The sequence below is a fragment of the Oncorhynchus nerka genome, linkage group LG12 (genome assembly GCF_034236695.1).
Source record: "Oncorhynchus nerka isolate Pitt River linkage group LG12, Oner_Uvic_2.0, whole genome shotgun sequence".
In the NCBI taxonomy this organism is placed as follows: Eukaryota; Metazoa; Chordata; class Actinopteri; order Salmoniformes; family Salmonidae; genus Oncorhynchus; species Oncorhynchus nerka.
This window is the reverse complement of record NC_088407.1, coordinates 6,391,399-6,413,308: the sequence shown is the minus strand read 5'-3', so window position 1 is coordinate 6,413,308 and position 21,910 is coordinate 6,391,399. Positions and strand designations below refer to the sequence as shown.

At 43.6% G+C, this 21,910-nt stretch overlaps 1 protein-coding gene and 1 long non-coding RNA gene across 2 annotated transcripts in view; one reads left to right on the top strand and one right to left on the bottom strand.

Moving 5' to 3' along the window:
• The first annotated feature begins 5 nt into the window (after positions 1 to 5).
• LOC135574234 (uncharacterized) lies at positions 6 to 1,456 on the top strand. Its single transcript, XR_010465250.1, has 2 exons — positions 6 to 271; positions 624 to 1,456. It is a non-coding gene; the product is annotated as an uncharacterized LOC135574234 (long non-coding RNA).
• A 1,246-nt stretch (positions 1,457 to 2,702) lies between these two features.
• Positions 2,703 to 21,910, bottom strand: part of LOC115125580 (coronin-2B-like) — a 41,313-nt gene continuing 22,105 nt past the window's right edge. Inside the window, exons 8-13 of the mRNA XM_065025190.1 lie at positions 20,288 to 20,384; positions 15,257 to 15,369; positions 14,506 to 14,599; positions 13,909 to 14,195; positions 12,414 to 12,482; positions 2,703 to 7,603 (exon numbers count right to left, since the gene is read on the bottom strand). Of these exons, the coding sequence (XP_064881262.1) occupies positions 7,538 to 7,603; positions 12,414 to 12,482; positions 13,909 to 14,195; positions 14,506 to 14,599; positions 15,257 to 15,369; positions 20,288 to 20,384 (726 nt within the window). The 3' untranslated portion in view covers positions 2,703 to 7,537. The remainder of the gene's footprint in view (positions 7,604 to 12,413; positions 12,483 to 13,908; positions 14,196 to 14,505; positions 14,600 to 15,256; positions 15,370 to 20,287; positions 20,385 to 21,910) is intronic.

Genomic DNA, 21,910 nt, shown 5'->3' with positions numbered 1-21,910 from the left:
GTGCACTACTTAGGGAATGGGGTTGCAAATGGGGACCTGGTCTAAAGTAGTGCACTACTTAGGGAATAGGGTTCAAATAGGACCTGGTCTAAAGTAGTGCACTACTTAGGGAATAGGGTTCAAATAGGACCTGGTCTAAAGTGGTGCACTACTTAGGGAATGGGGTTGCCATAGGGTCCTGGTCTAAAGTAGTGCACTACTTAGGGAATGGGGTTGCCATGGGGTCCTGGTCTAAAGTAGTGCACTACTTAGGGAATGGGGTTGCCATAGGGTCCTGGTCTAAAGTAGTGCACTACTTAGGGAATGGGGTTGCCATAGGGTCCTGGTCTAGTGCACTACTTAGGGAATGGGGTTGCCATAGGGTCCTGGTCTAAAGTAGTGCACTACTTAGGGAATGGGGTTGCCATAGGGTCCTGGTCTACTTAGGGAATGGGGTTGCCATAGGGTCCTGGTCTAAAGTAGTGCACTACTTAGGGAATGGGGTTGCCATAGGGTCCTGGTCTACTTAGGGAATGGGGTTGCCATAGGGTCCTGGTCTAAAGTAGTGCACTACTTAGGGAATGGGGTTGCCATAGGGTCCTGGTCTAAAGTAGTGCACTACTTAGGGAATGGGGTTGCCATAGGGTCCTGGTCTAAAGTAGTGCACTACTTAGGGAATGGGGTTGCCATGGGGTCCTGGTCTACTTAGGGAATGGGGTTGCCATGGGGTCCTGGTCTACTTAGGGAATGGGGTTGCCATGGGGTCCTGGTCTACTTAGGGAATGGGGTTGCCATGGGGTCCTGGTCTACTTAGGGAATGGGGTTGCCATGGGGTCCTGGTCTACTTAGGGAATGGGGTTGCCATGGGGTGCCTGGGGTCCTGGTCTACTTAGGGAATGGGGTTGCCATGGGGTCCTGGTCTACTTAGGGAATGGGGTTGCCATGGGGTCCTGGTCTACTTAGGGAATGGGGTTGCCATGGGGTCCTGGTCTACTTAGGGAATGGGGTTCCCATGGGGTCCTGGTCTACTTAGGGAATGGGGTTCCATTAGCTGGAGTTTTTTTGTTTTGTTTCTGCCGTCAGAGCTTTTTAAAATAGTTTTTTCATGGGATTTTTTTGTTTTGTGTTTTGTCAGTGCTGTCTTGTCTCTCCTCCCTGTGTTTCGGGTTAGGGTTGGACCCAGAGGTAACATCACTCTGGCTTTACGTCTCAAATCACACCCTAATCCTTAGGGTGCACTACTTAGGGAATGGGGTTGCCATGGGGGTCCTGGTCTAAAGTGGTGCACTACTTAGGGAATGGGGTTGCCATGGGGGTCCTGGTCTAAAGTGGTGCACTACTTAGGGAATGGGGTGTAATTGGGGACGTACTGTGTACACTGGCCGGTTGTGGCTGTTTTTTTTTTAACTTTCTGTAAGGCAAAAAAAAAAGAAAACGTACAAAAAATTGACTTTGTAAATAAAATCTTAACATTTTGCTTCTTGTCCTTCTGTTGTTATTTCTGTTCATTTTATTATCTAATGAGCGACGGCTCCATTCTAACGCGACCGTATCGCCGTGAACTAGACCAAAAGGGCTTTACATTCAACACGCGTGGTCCCGCTTTTTAGATTAACTAACCTCTTTAGTAATGACTCGGGACGTCGGGTTTGATACGAAAGCTTCTTTTAGTAAGAATACCTGTTCACGTTACATTTAACAACAATTTTGTTTTGGTACAGAGCGATGCAGGTAAGATGCCTGTCGGAAAGTCAGCTACAATCACCCAACACCTGCACATAATTGGCGCGTTATCACTCATTCCTCTCGCAAGGCATTCTGGGACTTGCAGTCAAAAAGCGTAATTCAACACAACCCAATCCAATTTACATATGCAAATAAATATCTTTTACAGATACAGCTCAAAGAATAAACTTGAACGTTCGCGGCTTGTCAGCTCAAATCGTAAATGTTTACGTGTCGGCTAACCACATAACGTTCGATGGCTTCAATGTGGCAGAATACCGTGAGTGCCTGTGGTGCTGGTTGGCCAGATGGCTGTCAACAACAAAATGACATGTGGGGAATCGTGACTTGTTTTCAACTAGTTACCATGTCTTGTTTTGATTTATTTCGTGTCAATGCTAATATGGTTCAAATTCACTAGCTAACCCAACTTAAGTATTTTGAAGAGAAGTGCTCACTGTGCCAATGTATTTGTCAATCTAAAGCCAACTGTCTGTTTTGCACCATAGTTGCACATTTGCGTCGGTTTTTGTTGCTGAACTAACAATCTGGTGCCGACTGCAGTGTCTGCCGTGGCACACAACCGTTGGTGGATGGATACGTAATGTCTGAACGAGGGAACTCTGCTTGGTGGATGGATACGTAATGTCTGAATGAGGGAACTCTGCTTGGTGGATGGATACGTAATGTCTGAATGAGGGAACTCTGCCCTCGGCTTGGTGGATGGATACGTAATGTCTGAACGAGGGAACACGGCCCTCGGCTTGGTGCATAAGGTGGTTCAGGGCTACAACAACGTGGTGAAACAACTGGGGGGGGGGGGGATTCCAGAGGAAAGGTTTGAGAACCACTGCGTTTAAACTCACTGTAGAACTGATTTATAGTTAACAAACTCAGGGACCATAGCTAGAGAAATACTTTTCAATCTGACCAGCCAACACTCAACCAAGGCTGTTTTTTGACTGTAATATTAAATAATCAGATGTCGTGGGACAAAGTGTATGTCTCATCACCAAACCTCTTTTAATTATCAACATCTAACATCATGGTGAAATATAAAACTGTTTCTATAGAGCTGCATCATTCTGAAAAATGGATCTTAAAGATATGACATGGGCTAATCTGCATTTATTTTGGATCAATAACTTTTATTTTTGTGAGGGCGTTATGGTGTTTTGGTCTGGTAACTTCTACACTTTTTTGGGGGGGAGAAAACGGAAGAAACCTCGACAGGAATGACGGGGAGTCCATCCAAATCATCTTGGCTCCTTGACCCAGTCTGCTCATGTTTAGGCTGCGTTGAGACAAGTCCATCCAAATCATCTTGGCTCCTTGACCCAGTCTGCTCATGTTTAGGCTGCGTTGAGACAAGTCCATCCAAATCATCTTGGCTCCATTGAGACAATGATTTATCAGTGAGCCAAGCCCTGCTCAGATAATCCCTTTGTGTCGCTGAGTTGTCGTAGTCCTGCTGCAAATCGTCCCAGACATTTATGTCTCTGTAACTCCCCTGAATAACTCTATTGATCCAACAGCTATTTGCAGTAATTATGAGCCTTTGAACTGGAGTTATACTGATCGCACTGAGGCAGTGTGCCCTAGTAGGAAGACCCACTGTGTGCAGCTCACCTTGTACTATCGACGAGAAACATAAATATCACATGTCACCTATCTCTGATAAGCCTTCCATAAAAGCAATAAAAACATCTAGAATCCCAGAAAAGTGCAAAACAAAATAGGCCACATTAACAGGTTCATGAAATGAATAACTTGCTAATAACATTCATATACTGACAATCTGAAAACAAATACCTTTGATACGGTGGTAGAGATACATGGCTTCGCCATCTTCAGAAGAGAGACGGGAATGCCAATAGTGGAGGTGTTAATGTTTTTATGTTCATATCATGTTGCTGTTTATGAGTCACATTCCTGTAAAGCTTAGGGAGGATCTCATGTCAAATGCTGTTGAAGTAATAGGTGCTTCAAGTTCACCTGCCTCACCGAAAGCGGCTATAGACAAAGTGCTAACAGTCAGTATCTGGATAACGTGTGTGAAATGGTTGATAACGTATGAGATGTCAACAGAGAAGTATATTTTCTGGGTGACTTACTGGTTTTCATCGCTCAAGAAAAAGCTTCAAACTGTTAACCAGTGCCTGCAACCTGGGTTAAGAAGGTAGAAACTAGGGCCTGTAGGACCTGCCTTGTTGATAGGGTTGTTAAGAAGGTAGAAACTAGGGCCTGTAGGACCTGCCTTGTTGATAGTGTTGTTAAGAAGGTAGAAACTAGGGCCTGTAGGACCTGCCTTGTTGATAGTGTTGTTAAGAAGGTAGAAACTAGGGCCTGTAGGACCTGCCTTGTTGATAGGGTTGTTAAGAAGGTAGAAACTAGGTTATTTACAAACAGCACAGGGATTGAATAATCCACAACGATTGATCTTTACTAATGCTGCAGAAATTTGCTCTATCCAAATCCATAGGATGTATTGATCACAATACAGTAGCCACAACTAGAAAAAAAAAGTTCCAAAGGCTGGGCCACTAATATAGTGGTTTTAGAGGTCAATGACAATATGTTTTGTAGTGATTCCTACGTTGAAGATGTACATAATATCTGTTGGTCTGTGGTGTGTAATGAGCAACTAGACACTTCATACATTTATGAAACTACATATTCCAGTTACTAATGAGAATTGGAACAATTTTGTGATTGAGAGGGATGAGGCAAAAGGAATGGCAAATAAATCTGTCTGCACAGCCGATTGGCGTACTGTAAATTGAGAAATCACGACTAAAACTTAACAAAAATAAGAAACTGTACTATAATATATATATATATATACTATATAAAGAATGATAATTTAAGTAACATTTTGGGCAAGAAGGCAAACTCAGCTCCATCATTCATTGAATCAGATGTCTTTTTCATCACAAAACCCATTGATATTTCCAACAATTTTTTTTAATTGGCAAACTTATGCATGACATGCCAACAACAAATTCTGAACCTACACATCCGTGTATAACTGACCAAATTCTGAACCTACACATCCGTGTATAACTGACCAAATTCTGAAAGGAACGCAAATGTCATTTTGAATTCCGGAAATTGAGTGTGGAAGAGGTGATCTTTTTTTGATGTTGTCTATCAACAATGTCAAGACACCTTGTTCTGACAACTTGGATGGAAAATGACTGAGGACTATAGCGGACGATATTGCCACTCCTATTGGCCATCTCTACAATCTAAGCCTACAGGAAAGTGTATGCCCTCAGCCCTGTAGGGATGCGAAAATCATTCCACTACCCAGAATAGTAAAGCACCCTTTACTGTCTCAAACAGCCAACCAATCAGCCTGTTACCAACCCTTAGTAAATGTTTTGAGAAAAATGGTGTTTGACCAGATACAATGCTATTTCACAATAAACCAAATTAACAAGAGATTTTCAGTACGCTTATAGGGAAGGACATTCAACAAGTACAGCACTTACACAAATTAGTGATGATTGGCTGAGAGAAAATGTATGATAAAAATGGATTGCTACCACAGCTAGTGTTTTGTTAGATTTCAGTGCAGCTTTTGACATTATCGATCAGAATCTGCTGCTGGAAAAACTTGTGTCATAGCTTTTACACCCCCTGCTATATATTGTGGATAAAGAGTTACCTGTCTAACAGAACACAGAGGGTGTTCTTTAATGGAAGCCTCTCCAACATAATCCAGGTAGAGTCAGGCGTTCCCCAGGGCAGATGTCTAGGCCCCTTTACTTTTTTCAATGTTTACTAATGACCTGCCAATGGCTCTGAGTAAAGCCAGTGTGTCTGTGTGTGCTGATGACTCAATACTATACTATGTAAACTACCACAGCTAGTGAAATCACTGGAACACTTAACAAAGACCCGCAGTCAGTTTCAGAAATAATTTTGTCCTAAATATACATAAAACTAAAAGCATTGTATTTGTGACAAGTCATTCACTAAACCCTAAACTAAATCTTGTAACTCTGTGTCGTTGTATGTGTCGAACTGCTTTGCTTTATCTTGGCCAGGTCGCAATTGTAAATGAGAACTTGTTCTCAACTTGCCTACCTGGTTAAATAAAGGTGAAATAAAATAAAAAATAAAATGAATAACATGTAAATTGAGCAAGTTGAGGAGACTAAACTGCTTGGAGTAACACTGGATTGTAAATTGTCGTGAAAACATATTGATACATCAGTAGCTAAGATGGGGAGAAGTCTGTCCATAATAAAACCCTGATCTACCTTCTTAACAACACTATCAACAAGGCAGGTCCTACAGGCCCTAGTTTCTACCTTCTTAACAACCCTATCAACAAGGCAGGTCCTACAGGCCCTAGTTTCTACCTTCTTAACAACATTATCAACAAGGCAGGTCCTACAGGCCCTAGTTTCTACCTTCTTAACAACATTATCAACAAGGCAGGTCCTACATGCCCTAGTTTCTACCTTCTTAACAACATTATCAACAAGGCAGGTCCTACAGGCCCTAGTTTCTACCTTCTTAACAGCACTATCAACAAGGCAGGTCCTACAGGCCCTAGTTTCTACCTTCTTAACAGAACTATCAACAAGGCAGGTCCTACAGGCCCTAGTTTCTACCTTCTTAACAACATTATCAACAAGGCAGGTCCTACAGGCCCTAGTTTCTACCTTCTTAACAGCACTATCAACAAGGCAGGTCCTACAGGCCCTAGTTTCTACCTTCTTAACAGAACTATCAACAAGGCAGGTCCTACAGGCCCTAGTTTCTACCTTCTTAACAACACTATCAACAAGGCAGGTCCTACAGGCCCTAGTTTCTACCTTCTTGACAACCCTATCAACAAGGCAGGTCCTACAGGCCCTAGTTTCTACCTTCTTGACAACCCTATCAACAAGGCAGGTCCTACAGGCCCTAGTTTCTACCTTCTTAACAACACTATCAACAAGGCAGGTCCTACAGGCCCTAGTTTCTACCTTCTTAACAACACTATCAACAAGGCAGGTCCTACAGGCCCTAGTTTTGTCACACCTTGACTACTGTCCGGTTGTGTGGTCAGGTGCCACAAAGAGGAAAATTCCAGTTGTCTCAGAACAGGGCAGCACGGCTGGCCCTTAAATGTACACGGAGAGCTAACATTAATGCCATGTGAATCTCTCCTGGCTCAAAGTAGATGAGGGATTGGGGCGGCAGAGTAGCCTAGTGGTTAGAGCGTTGGACTAGTAACCCAAAGGTTGCAAGATCGAATCCCCTGAGCTGACAACGTACAAATCTGTCGTTCTCCCCCCGAACAAGGCAGTTAACCCACTGTTCCTAGGCCGTCATTGAAAATAAGAATTTGTTCTTAACTGTCTAGTCGTACACACATGGTTTTTGTGGTAGTTGAAGCCACAAAATGTTTTGTGGATATATTGTAATGTTTGTAATTGTATAACTGCCTTAATTTTGCTGGACCCCATGAAGAGTAGGTGCTGCCTTGGTAGGAACTAATGGGGATCCTTAATAAATACAAAATACAAAAGATTGGTTGAATCAGAAGGTGGCTCTCATGTGATTGGTTGAATCAGAAGATGGCTCTCGTGTGATTGGTCGAGTCAGAAGATGGCTCTTATGTGATTGGTTGATTCCAAAAGCTGCTACCATGTGATTGGTTGATTCAGAAGGCTCTTCAAATGTGATTGATTGAATCATTCAGAAGATGGCTCTCATGTGATTGGTTGAATCATTCAGAAGATGGCTCTCATGTGATTGGTTGAATCATTCAGAAGATGGCTCTCATGTGATTGGTTGATTCAGAAGGCTCTTCTAATGTGATTGGTTGAATCATTCAGAAGGTGGCTCTCATGTTATTTCTGGTGTTCTTGATCTCCAGTTCCAGCTGTGTGATCTGGACCTACACAAAACCACACAGTGATCTGATCAAAGGTTGTCCCCTGATATCATCCACAGCAGATACACCAGACACACACACACACACATATATACCAGACCAGATACACACACACACCAGACCAGACCAGACACACACACACACACACACACACACACATATACCAGACCAGACACACACACACAGCAGACCAGACCAGACACACACACACAGCAGACCAGACCAGACCACACACACACACACACCAGAACAGACACACACCAGACCAGACACACCAGACCAGACACACACACACACCACACCAGAAACAGACACACACAGACCGGACACACACACACACACACCGGACACACACACACACACACCACACACACACCAGACCAGACACACACCAGACCAGACACACACCAGACCAGACACACACACACACCACACACACACACACACACACACCAGACCAGACAAACACACACACACACACACACCAGACCAGATACACACACACACCAGAACAGACACACACGCACACCAGACCAGACACACACACACACACACCAGACACACACACACACACCAGACCAGACACACACACACACACACACCAGACCAGATACACACAGACCAGACACCAGACCAGATACACACACACACACCAGACACACACACAGACACACACACCAGACCAGACACACACACCAGACCAGACTAGACACACACACACATATCAGACCACACTAGAGGTCGACCGGTCAATCTGAATGGCTGATTAATTCGGGCCGATTTCAAGTTTTCATAACAATCGGTAATCAGATTTTTTTTTTTTTACACCTTTATTTAATAACCTCTTAGGGAAGTTCAGAATTCAAGCAGATTTTCCGCAGCTTTTTGTTAAAAATCGCGCAACATTTCAGCGCCCTGCTATTCATGCCAGGAATATAGTACATGCATATGATTAGTGTGTGTGGATAGGAAACACTCAGACGTTTCCAAAACTGTTTAAATCACGCCTGTGCCATTTACAGAACGTGCGTTTCGTCGAATAGTGCATGAAAATCTGTTCACTGAAAATGGAAAAATATATTCTTCCGCGACTACAGGCAATTGTAAAAAGCGAACAGAATTACATAGAGCCGAGTTTTCATTGGCTACAGCTTCCCCAGGTTGTCTAGAGTCACGTCATTTGTTGTGCAATTGATTCTTGGTCTAACTGAAACAAGGGAACTCCTTTCCTACTGTCCCCGCCCAGATTTTGGTTCGACCTTTTGAAGACAGCATTTCCTCCACAGACAAGCTAATGATTTCACATCGCCTCCTGAGGATTTTTATCGCTTATTAACGTGTACTAATACCTAAAGTTGCATTACAAAAGTATTTCGAAGTGTTTTGTGAAAGTTTATCGTCGACTTTTTGAATTAAAAAAAATTACGTTACGTTATGAAATGCTATTTTTTTTTCTTTACTCGCGACGGAGTCGTAGTTCGATATCTAGGCTATATATGGACCGATTTAATCGAAAAAAGACCCTAAATGATGTTTATGGGACATCTAGGAGTGCCAAGAAAGAAGCTCGTCAGAGGTAATGAATGTTTTATATTTTATTTCAGCGTTTTCGTTTGCGACGGCAAAATCTGTCGTTTTAAGTGACGGTGCAGTATTTTGAGGGTGCATGGTATCAGATAATAGCTTCTCATGCTTTCGCCGAAAAGCATTTTACAAATCTGACTTGGTGGATAGATTCACAACGAGTGTAGCTTTAATTCAGTATATTGTATGTCAATTTTAATGAAAGTTTGAGGTTTATCAACCTCTATGGTGGCGCTCTTGAGCATTTCTGCTGATTGTGGTCCCCACTTCGGTACCACGTCTTTAACAATTAAGTAGGCAAGTCAGTTAAGAACAAATTCTTAATTTCAATGACTGCCTAGGAACGGTGGGTTAACTACCTGGGACAGAATGACAGATTTTTACCTTGTCAGCTCGGGGATTCGTTTTTGCATCACTAGTTAACCACTAGTTAACTACACATGATATTGCATATAACCTTATATAACCTTATAACGGTGCCTGTTAATTTCTCATCCAATCACAGCCTACTTCGCCAAACGGGTGATTTAACGAGCGCATTTGTGAAAAAAGCACTGTCGTTGCACCAATGTACCTAACCATAAACATCAATGCCTTTCTTTAAAATCAATACACAAGTATATATTTTTTAAACCTGCATATTTAGTTAATATTGCCTGCTAACATGAATTTCTTATAACTAGGGAAATTGTGTCACTTGAGTCAGGGAATATGCAGCAGTTTGGGCCGCCTGGCTCGTTGGGAATTGTGTGAAGTCCATTTATTCCTAACAAAGACCGTAATTAATTTGCCAGAAATGTACATAATTATGACATAACATTGAAGGTTGTATAATGTAACAGCAATATTTAGACTTAGGGATGCCACACGTTAGATCAAATACAGAACGGTTCTGTCACGTTCTGACCTTTATTTCCTGTGTTTTGTATTTAGTTAGTATGGTCAGGGCGTGAGTTGGGTGGGCAGTCTATGTTTGTTTTTCTATGATTTGGATATTTCTATGTTTCGGCCTAGTATGGTTCTCAATCAGAGGCAGGTGTCATTAGTTGTCTCTGATTGAGAATCATACTTAGGTAGCCTGGGTTTCACTGTGTGTTTGTGGGTGATTGTTCCTGTCTCTGTGTTTTGCACCAGATAGGGCTGTTTTTGGTTTTCCACGTTTATTGTTTTGTAGTGTTCATGTTTATCTGTTTTTATTAAACATGAATCAATATAACTACGCTGCGTTTTGGTCCTCCTCTACTTCACCACAGGAAAACCCTTACAGGTTCCATATTTCACTGAAAGAATAAACGTCTTGTTTTCGATATTATAGTTTCCGGATACGAACATATTAATGACCAAAGGCTCGTATTTCTGTGTGTTATTATGTTATAATTAAGTCTATGATTTGATCTTTGATAGAGCAGTCTGACTGAGCGGTGGTAGGCAGCAGCAGGCTCGTAAGCATTCATTCAAACAGCACTTTTGTGCGTTTGCCAGCAGCTCTTCCCTGTGCTTCAAGCCTGTTTCAAGCCTATCAACTCCCGAGATTAGGCTGGTGTAACCGATGTGAAATGGCTAGCTAGTTAGCGGGGTGCGCGCTAATAGCGTTTCAAACATCACTCGCTCTGAGCCTTGGAGTGGTTGTTCCCCTTGCTCTGCATGGGTAACGCTGCTTCGAAGGTGGCTGTTGTCGATGTGTTCCTGGTTCGAGTCCTGTAAGTCCTATAATAACTACAACCTAAAACTTCTTACCTGGGAATATTGAAGACTCATGTTACATTTACATTACATTTAAGTCATTTAGCAGACGCTCTTATCCAGAGCGACTTACAAATTGGTGCGTTCACCTTAAGACATCCAGTGGAACAGCCACTTTACAATAGTGCATCTAAATCTTTTAAGGGGGGGTGAGAAGGATTACTTTATCCTATCCTAGGTATTCCTTAAAGAGGTGGGGTTTCAGGTGTCTCCGGAAGGTGGTGATTGACTCCGCTGTCCTGGCGTCGTGAGGGAGTTTGTTCCACCATTGGGGGGCCATGTTAAAAGGAACCACCAGCTTTCATATGTTCTGAGCAAAGAACTGAAACGTTAGCTTTCTTACATGGCACATATTGCACTTTTACTTTCTTCTCCAACACTTTGTTTTTGCATTATTTAAACCAAATTGAACATGTTTCATCATTCATTTGAGGCTAAATTGATTTTATTGATGTATTATATTAAGTTAAAATAAGTGTTCGTTCAGTATTGTTGTAATTGTCATTATTACAAATACATTGTTTAAAAAATCAGCCAATTAATCGGTATCGGCTTTATTTGGTTCTCCAATAATCGGTATCGGCTTTATTTGGTTCTCCAATAATCGGTATCGGCTTTATTTGGTTCTCCAATAATCGGTATCGGCTTTATTTGGTTCTCCAATAATCGGTATCGGCTTTATTTGGTTCTCCAATAATCGGTATCGGCGTAGAAATATCATAATCGGTCGACCTCTAGACCACATACACACACAAATTAGACCAGATACATATACCAGACCACACACATACACAGAGTGTCCAAAACATTAAGAACACCTGCTCTTTCCATGACATAGACTGACCAGGTGAATCCAGGTGAAAGATATGATTCCTTATTGATGTCACTTGTTAAATCCACTTCAATCAGAGTAGATGAAGGGGAGGAGACAGGTAGATGAAGGGGAGGAGACATGTAGATGAAGGGGAGGAGACATGTAGATGAAGTGGGAGGAGACGGCTTAAAGAAGGATATTTAAGCCTTGAGACAATTGAGACTTGTGTCTGTGTGTTATTCAGAGGGTAAATGGCAAAGACAAAATATTTATTAAGTCCCTTTGAACGGGGTAGGAGGTGCCAGGCGCATCGGTTTGTGTCAAGAACTGCAACGCTGCTGGGTTTTTCACGCTTAACAGTTTCCCGTGTGCATCAAGAATGGTCCACCACCCAAAGGACATCCAGCTAACTTGACATAACTGTGGGAAGCATTGGAGTCAACCTGGGCCAGCATCCCTGTGGAACGCTTACGACACCTTGTAGAGTCCCTGACCAATTGAGGCTGTTCTGAGGGGAAAAGGGGGAGGTGCAACTCCATATTAGGAAGGTGTTCTTAATGTTTAGAACACTCAGAATTCAGAGAATTGAGGCTGTTCTGAGGAGAAAAGGGGGAGGTGCAACTCCATATTAGGAAGGTATTCTTAATGTTTAGAACACTCGGTATATACAACCTTTTTCTGGTTGAGCTGGTCTTTCAGTCCCCTGATCTCCTCTTGTTGTCTGTAGAATGCCTGAAGGAGCTGTAACACACAGAAACACACTCAGAAACACACTCAGAAACACACTCAGAAACACACACTCAAACACACTACTCTGAAACACACACTCAAACACACTACTCTGAAACACACACTCAAACACACTACTCTGAAACACACACTCAAACACACTACTCTGAAACACACACTCAAACACACTACTCTGAAACACACACTCAAACACACTACTCTGAAACACACACTCAAACACACTCAAACACACTCAGAAACACACTCAAACACACTCAGAAACACACTCAAACACACTCAGAAACACACTCAAACACACTCAGAAACACACTCAAACACACTCAGAAACACACTCAAACACACTCAGAAACACACTCAAACACACTCAGAAACACACTCAAACACACTCAGAAACACACTCAAACACACTCAGAAACACACTCTACTCAGAAACACACTCTACTCAGAAACACACTCTACTCAGAAACACACTCTACTCAGAAACACACTCTACTCAGAAACACACTCTACTCAGAAACACACTCTACTCAGAAACACACTCTACTCAGAAACACACTCTACTCAGAAACACACTCTACTCAGAAACACACTCTACTCAGAAACACACTCTACTCAGAAACACACTCTACTCAGAAACACACTCTACTCAGAAACACACACTACTCAGAAACACACACTACTCAGAAACACACACTACTCAGAAACACACACTACTCAGAAACACACACTACTCAGAAACACACACTACTCAGAAACACACACTACTCAGAAACACACACTACTCAGAAACACACTACTCAGAAACACACTACTCAGAAACACACTACTCAGAAACACACTACTCAGAAACACACTACTCAGAAACACACTACTCAGAAACACACTACTCAGAAACACACTACTCAGAAACACACTACTCAGAAACACACTACTCAGAAACACACTACTCAGAAACACACTACTCAGAAACACACTACTCAGAAACACACTACTCAGAAACACACTACTCAGAAACACACTACTCAGAAACACACTACTCAGAAACACACTACTCTGAAACACACTCCGAAACACACACTCCGAAACACACACTCCGAAACACACACTCCGAAACACACACTCCGAAACACACACTCCGAAACACACTCCGAAACACACTCCAAAACACACTCCGAAACACACTCCGAAACACACTCCGAAACACACTCCGAAACACACTCCGAAACACACTCCGAAACACACTCTGAAACACACTCCGAAACACACTCCGAAACACACTCCGAAACACACTCCGAAACACACTCCGAACCAGAGCAAAATCAGATTTAGAGGTTTTTTCTAAAGACAAAACAGGCTATAGGCTACACATCTGGAGGTAGGCCTTCATGTGTAGCCTATGACAGCCTATCCCACTCACCTCACTCTCTGTCCTGGGAGGAGGGCACTCTGAGGGCTCACAACAGTGGGGAGTGTAGGCCCAACCCGGAGCCTGGGTCTCGTCTGGCTGCCAGCCCGACAGATCAGCCACTTCCCTGGGGTACTTGGCGTCCTGGTAGGCCAGCTGCTCCTGGAGGAAGGTCTGCTCCGTGAACCCTGTCTCTCCTGGTCCCCCACTCTGGAAGTTGCTCAGCCCCCTCCTGGGTAGGGTCTCAGGGTAGGGGTTGGCTATCTTACTGCCAGGTTTCAGACACATCAGCACCGGGCCTGTTGGGGTGGAACAATGGTTTAAGGTGCGTCGCAAATGGCACCCTTTTCCCTCTATTGAGTCCACTACTTTTAGATCAGACCGTTAGGGAATTGGGTGCCATTTGGGATGAAGCCTTGTGTTTGGGGATTGAAGAAACTGTGTTTTGTAATCCCTGCTGGTCAGCCATGTTGGCACCAGTGTCCCTATATTGAACGAGGAATAAGGTGGATAGATGAGGCCTACGGGTTTGCCAGTTTCCCTATTATACAGGCCTTTCTATGCAACTGAGAGCCATAGTCGCCCATCTTGGCTCCCAGTTACACTGACCTCTATTGATCCCCGAGAGCCACTGTTGAGCCGTCAGGGCCGCCTCGTTGCCTGCTGTCATGGGGAAGATGTCATCCTGGAAGGTCTTTGGGGACTGGAGAGAGGACATAAAACAGTTGAGTGAACTCTCTCTCTTTCTCTCTCCCCTTCCCACTCTCTCTCTTCATCCCCTTCTCTGCCTCGCTCTCTTCCTCTCTCCCCTTCCCGCTCTCTCTATCTCTCTTCATCTCCTCTACCTCGCTCGCTTTCTCCCTCTCTCTTCCTCTCTCCCCTTCCCACTCTCTCTCTCTCTCTCTCTTTATCTCCTCTACCTCGCTGGCTTTCTCCCTCTCTCTTCCTCTCTCCCCTTCCCTGTCTCTCTCTCTTTATCTCCTCTACCTCGCTTTCTCCCTCTCTCTTCCTCTCTCCCCTTCCCTCTCTCTCTCTCTTTATCTCCTCTACCTCGCTGGCTTTCTCCCTCTCTCTTCCTCTCTCCCCTTCCCTCTCTCTCTCTCTTTATCTCCTCTACCTCGCTCGCTTTCTCCCTCTCCCCTTCCCGCTCCCTCTCTCTCTTCATCTCCTTCTCTACCTCGCTCTCTTTCTCTGAAAACTCTAATTGATTTATTGGCATGACAAACATTGAATAAATATTGCCAAAGCGTCGATGTTACAGTTGCATTAAGTCCTCTACACTGAAATACATTAAAAATATGTCCTTAATTGTCATTAGATGGTAGAACCGGTGTCCACGAAGAGTGGTGTGTAATTCTACCCTGCGAGGGACGATCATGGAGAGTGGTTCGACCAGGTCCTTAACCGTGACCAAGCGATAGAACCGGAACACCTCACAGGAACTCACGTCCAGACCGCGCTTAGGCATGACCCCTGGAGAGGTCAGAGTTCACAAGGTCAGAGGTGAACATAAGGGTATATATATATATATATATGTCAGTATATATTTTTAATCTGAATCACGGAACATTGAATGGGTTATCATTAGGTATAATGTATCCATAGAATAAAGCAGAAACAGTCAAACTCTCCATGTTATTAGGTATAATGTATCCATAGAATAAAGCAGAAACAGTCAAACTCTCCATGTTATTAGGTATAATGTATCCATAGAATAAAGCAGAAACAGTCAAACTCTCCATGTTATTAGGTATAATGTATCCATAGAATAAAGCAGAAACAGTCAAACTCTCCATGTTATTAGGTATAATGTATCCATAGAATAAAGCAGAAACAGTCAAACTCTCCATGTTATTAGGTATAATGTATCCATAGAATAAAGCAGAAACAGTCAAACTCTCCATGTTATTAGGTATAATGTATCCATAGAATAAAGCAGAAACAGTCAAACTCTCCATGTTATTAGGTATAATGTATCTGTTTATAAAGTCTATACACAGCCTATACACAGCCTATACACAGTTCATACACAGTTCATACACAGCCTAGACACAGCCTATACACAGCCTATACACAGTCTATACACAGCCTATACACAGTCTATACACAGCCTATACACAGCCTATACACAGCCTATACACAGTCTATACACAGCCTAGACACAGTCTATACACAGCCTAGACACAGTCTATACACAGTCTATACACAGCCTATACACAGTCTATACACAGTCTATACACAGCCTAGACACAGCCTAGACACAGCCTAGACACAGTCTATACACAGCCTAGACACAGTCTATACACAGTCTATACACAGTCTATACACAGTCTATACACAGCCTATACACAGTCTATACACAGCCTATACACAGCCTAGACACAGTCTATACACAGTCTATACACAGTCTATACACAGCCTATACACAGCCTATACACAGCCTATACACAGCCTATACACAGCCTAGACACAGTCTATACACAGCCTAGACACAGTCTATACACAGTCTATACACAGTCTATACACAGCCTAGACACAGTCTATACACAGCCTAGACACAGTCTATACACAGTCTATACACAGCCTATACACAGCCTATACACAGCCTAGACACAGTCTATACACAGCCTAGACACAGTCTATACACAGTCTATACACAGCCTAGACACAGTCTATACACAGCCTAGACACAGTCTATACACAGTCTATACACAGCCTATACACAGTCTATACACAGTCTATACACAGCCTAGACACAGCCTAGACACAGTCTATACACAGCCTAGACACAGTCTATACACAGTCTATACACAGCCTAGACACAGTTCATACACAGTCTATACACAGTCTATACACAGCCTATACACAGTTCATACACAGTCTATACACAGCCTATACACAGCCTATACACAGCCTAGACACAGTCCATACACAGTCTAGACACAGCCTAGACACAGCCTAGACACAGCCTAGACACAGCCTAGACACAGTCCATACACAGCCTAGACACAGTCCATACACAGCCTAGACACAGTCCATACACAGCCTAGACACAGTCCATACACAGCCTATACACAGTCCATACACAGCCTATACACAGTCCATACACAGTCTAGACACAGTCTAGACACAGTCCATACACAGCCTAGACACAGTCTATACACAGTCTATACACAGTCTAGACACAGTCTAGACACAGTCCATACACAGCCTAGACACAGTCTATACACAGTCTAGACACAGCCTAGACACAGTTCATACACAGCCTAGACACAGCCTATACACAGCCTAGACACAGTCTATACACAGCCTAGACACAGTCTATACACAGCCTAGACACAGTCTATACACAGCCTAGACACAGTCTATACACAGCCTAGACACAGTCTATACACAGTCTAGACACAGTCTATACACAGCCTAGACACAGTCTATACACAGCCTAGACACAGTCTATACACAGTCTATACACAGTCTATACACAGTCTATACACAGCCTAGACACAGTCTATACACAGTCCATACACAGTCCATACACAGTCCATACACAGCCTAGACACAGTCTATACACAGTCCATACACAGCCTAGACACAGTCCAGACACAGTCCAGACACAGCCTAGACACAGCCTATACACAGTCTATATACAGTCCATACACAGCCTAGACACAGTCCATACACAGTCTATACACAGTCCATACACAGCCTATACACAGCCTATACACAGCCTATACACAGTCTATACACAGCCTATACACAGCCTATACACAGCCTAGACACAGTCCATACAAAGCCTAGACACAGCCTAGACACAGCCTAGACACAGCCTATACACAGTCTATACACAGTCTATACACAGTCCATACACAGTCCATACACAGTCCATACACAGTCCATACACAGTCCATACACAGTCCATACACAGTCCATACACAGTCCATACACAGTCTATACACAGTCCATACACAGTCTATACACAGTCCATACACAGCCTAGACACAGCCTATACACAGTCTATACACAGCCTAGACACAGTCCATACACAGTCCATACACAGCCTAGACACAGCCTATACACAGTCTATACACAGCCTATACACAGCCTATACACAGCCTATACACAGTCTATACACAGTCCATACACAGTCTATACACAGTCTATACACAGTCTATACACAGCCTATACACAGTCTATACACAGTCTATACACAGCCTATACACAGTCTATACACAGTCTATACACAGTCCATACACAGTCTATACACAGTCCATACACAGTCTATACACAGTCCATACACAGTCCATACACAGCCTATACACAGCCTATACACAGTCCATACACAGTCTATACACAGCCTATACACAGCCTATACACAGTCTATACACAGCCTATACACAGCCTATACACAGTCTATACACAGCCTAGACACAGCCTAGACACAGCCTAGACACAGCCTATACACAGTCCATACACAGCCTATACACAGTCTATACACAGCCTAGACACAGTCTATACACAGTCCATACACAGCCTAGACACAGTCTATACACAGCCTATACACAGCCTATACACAGTCCATACACAGCCTAGACACAGTCTATACACAGCCTAGACACAGCCTAGACACAGCCTAGACACAGCCTAGACACAGTCTATACACAGCCTATACACAGCCTATACACAGCCTAGACACAGCCTAGACACAGCCTAGACACAGCCTAGACACAGCCTAGACACAGCCTAGACACAGTCCATACACAGCCTAGACACAGCCTAGACACAGTCTATACACAGTCTATACACAGTCTATACACAGTCTATACACAGCCTATACACAGCCTATACACAGTCTATACACAGTCTATATACAGTCCATACACAGCCCAGACACAGTCTATACACAGTCTATACACAGTCCATACACAGCCTAGACACAGCCTAGACACAGCCTAGACACAGTCCATACACAGCCTAGACACAGCCTAGACACAGCCTAGACACAGCCTAGACACAGCCTAGACACAGTCTATACACAGCCTAGACACAGTCTATACACAGCCTAGACACAGTCTATACACAGCCTAGACACAGTCCATACACAGCCTAGACACAGTCTATACACAGCCTATACACAGCCTATACACAGCCTAGACACAGCCTAGACACAGCCTAGACACAGCCTAGACACAGTCCATACACAGCCTAGACACAGTCTAGACACAGTCTATACACAGTCTATACACAGCCTATACACAGCCTATACACAGTCTATACACAGCCTATATACAGTCCATACACAGCCTATACACAGCCTAGACACAGTCTATACACAGTCCATACACAGTCCATACACAGTCTATACACAGCCTAGACACAGTCTATACACAGCCTAGACACAGCCTAGACACAGTCTAGACACAGTCTAGACACAGCCTATACACAGCCTAGACACAGCCTAGACACAGTCTAGACACAGTCTAGACACAGCCTATACACAGCCTAGACACAGCCTAGACACAGCCTATACACACCCTATACACAGCCTATACACAGCCTATACACAGTCCATACACAGCCTAGACACAGTCTATACACAGCCTAGACACAGTCTATACACAGCCTAGACACAGTCTATACACAGCCTAGACACAGTCCATACACAGCCTAGACACAGCCTAGACACAGCCTATACACAGTCCATACACAGCCTAGACACAGTCCAGACACAGCCTAGACACAGCCTATACACAGCCTAGACACAGCCTAGACACAGCCTATACACAGCCTATACACAGTCCATACACAGCCCATACACAGCCTAGACACAGCCTAGACACAGCCTAGACACAGCCTAGACACAGCCTAGACACAGCCTATACACAGTCTATACACAGCCTAGACACAGCCTAGACACAGCCTAGACACAGCCTATACACAGCCTAGACACAGCCTAGACACAGCCTATACACAGCCTAGTACACAGTGTCCATACACCCCATACACAGCCTAGACACAGCCTAGACACAGCCTAGACACAGCCTAGACACAGCCTATACACAGTCTATACACAGCCTAGACACAGTCCATGTAGTGTGTGTGTGCTTCCCCAAACCTTTCTGAGGCAGTATTATGTGTGTGTGTGTCTGTTTGTGTGTGTGTATTATGTGTGTGTGTGTGTCTGTTTGTGTGTGTGTATATGTGTGTATGTGTGTATGTGTATATATGTGTGTGTGTGTGTGTGTGTCTGTTTGTGTGTGTGTGTGCTTCCCCAATCCTTTCTGAAGCAGTATTATGTGTGTGTATATGTGTATGTGTGCGTGTGTGTGTGTGTGTTCCAGGGTGATGGTAACATTAGGTCTGTGTGTGTGTGTGTGTGTGTGTGTGTTCTTACCCAATCCTTTCTGAGGCAGTAGGGAGTAATACTCAGTGAGGAACTGAACGTAGGGCTTCTCAGAACTGATCTCATAATACCGGATGTTACCATCACCCTGGAAACACACACACACACACACACACACACACACACACACACACACACACACACACACACACACACACACACACACCTAATGTTACCATCACCCTGGAACACACACACACCTAATGTTACCATCACCCTGGTACACACACACACACACACACCTAATGTTACCATCACCCTGGAACACAACACACAGACCTAATGTTACCATCACCCTGGAACACACACACACACACACACACCTACTGTTACCATCACCCTGGAACACACACACACAGACCTAATGTTACCATCACCCTGGAACACACACACACACACACAGACCTAATATTACCATCACCCTGGAACACACACACACCTAATGTTACCATCACCCTGGAACACACACACACACAGACCCAATGTTACCATCACCCTGAACACACACACACACACACACCTAATGTTACCATCACCCTGGAACACACACACACACACACACACACACACACACACACACACACACACACACACACACACAGACCTAATGTTTGTCACATGCCCTGAATACAACAGACCTTAACCAACAATGCACTTTTAAGAAAGTAAAAATATATAAATAAAAATAACAAATAGTTAAAGAGCAGCAATATGTGACAGAGTGATTGATCAGTATTGATTACCTTGCCAGGTAGAGGATGTGTGTATCAGGGTCATGACAGAGTGATTGATCAGTATTGATTACCTTGCCAGGTAGAGGATGTGTGTATCAGGGTCATGACAGAGTGATTGTGTGATTATCAGGGTCATGACAGAGTGATTGATCAGTATTGATTACCTTGCCAGGTAGAGGATGATTGTGTATCAGGTAGAGGGTCATGACAGAGTGATTGATCAGTATTGATTACCTTGCCAGGTAGAGGATGTGTATATCAGGGTTGTGACAGAGTGATTGATCAGTATTGATTACCTTGCCAGGTAGAGGATGTGTATATCAGGGTTGTGACAGAGTGATTGATCAGTATTGATTACCTTGCCAGGTAGAGGATGTGTATATCAGGGTCATGACAGAGTGATTGATCAGTATTGATTACCTTGCCAGGTAGAGGATGTGTATATCAGGGTCATGACAGAGTGATTGATCAGTATTGATTACCTTGCCAGGTAGAGGATGTGTATATCAGGGTCATGACAGAGTGATTGATCAGTATTGATTACCTTGCCAGGTAGAGGATGTGTATATCAGGGTCATGACAGAGTGATTGATCAGTATTGATTACCTTGCCAGGTAGAGGATGTGTATATCAGGGTCATGACAGAGTGATTGATCAGTATTGATTACCTTGCCTTGCCAGGTAGAGGATGTGTATATCAGGGTCATGACAGAGTGATGACAGAGTGATTGATCAGTATTGATTACCTTGCCAGGTAGAGGATGTGTATATCAGGGTCATGACAGAGTGATTGATCAGTATTGATTACCTTGCCAGGTAGAGGATGTGTATATCAGGGTCATGACAGAGTGATTGATCAGTATTGATTACCTTGCCGGCC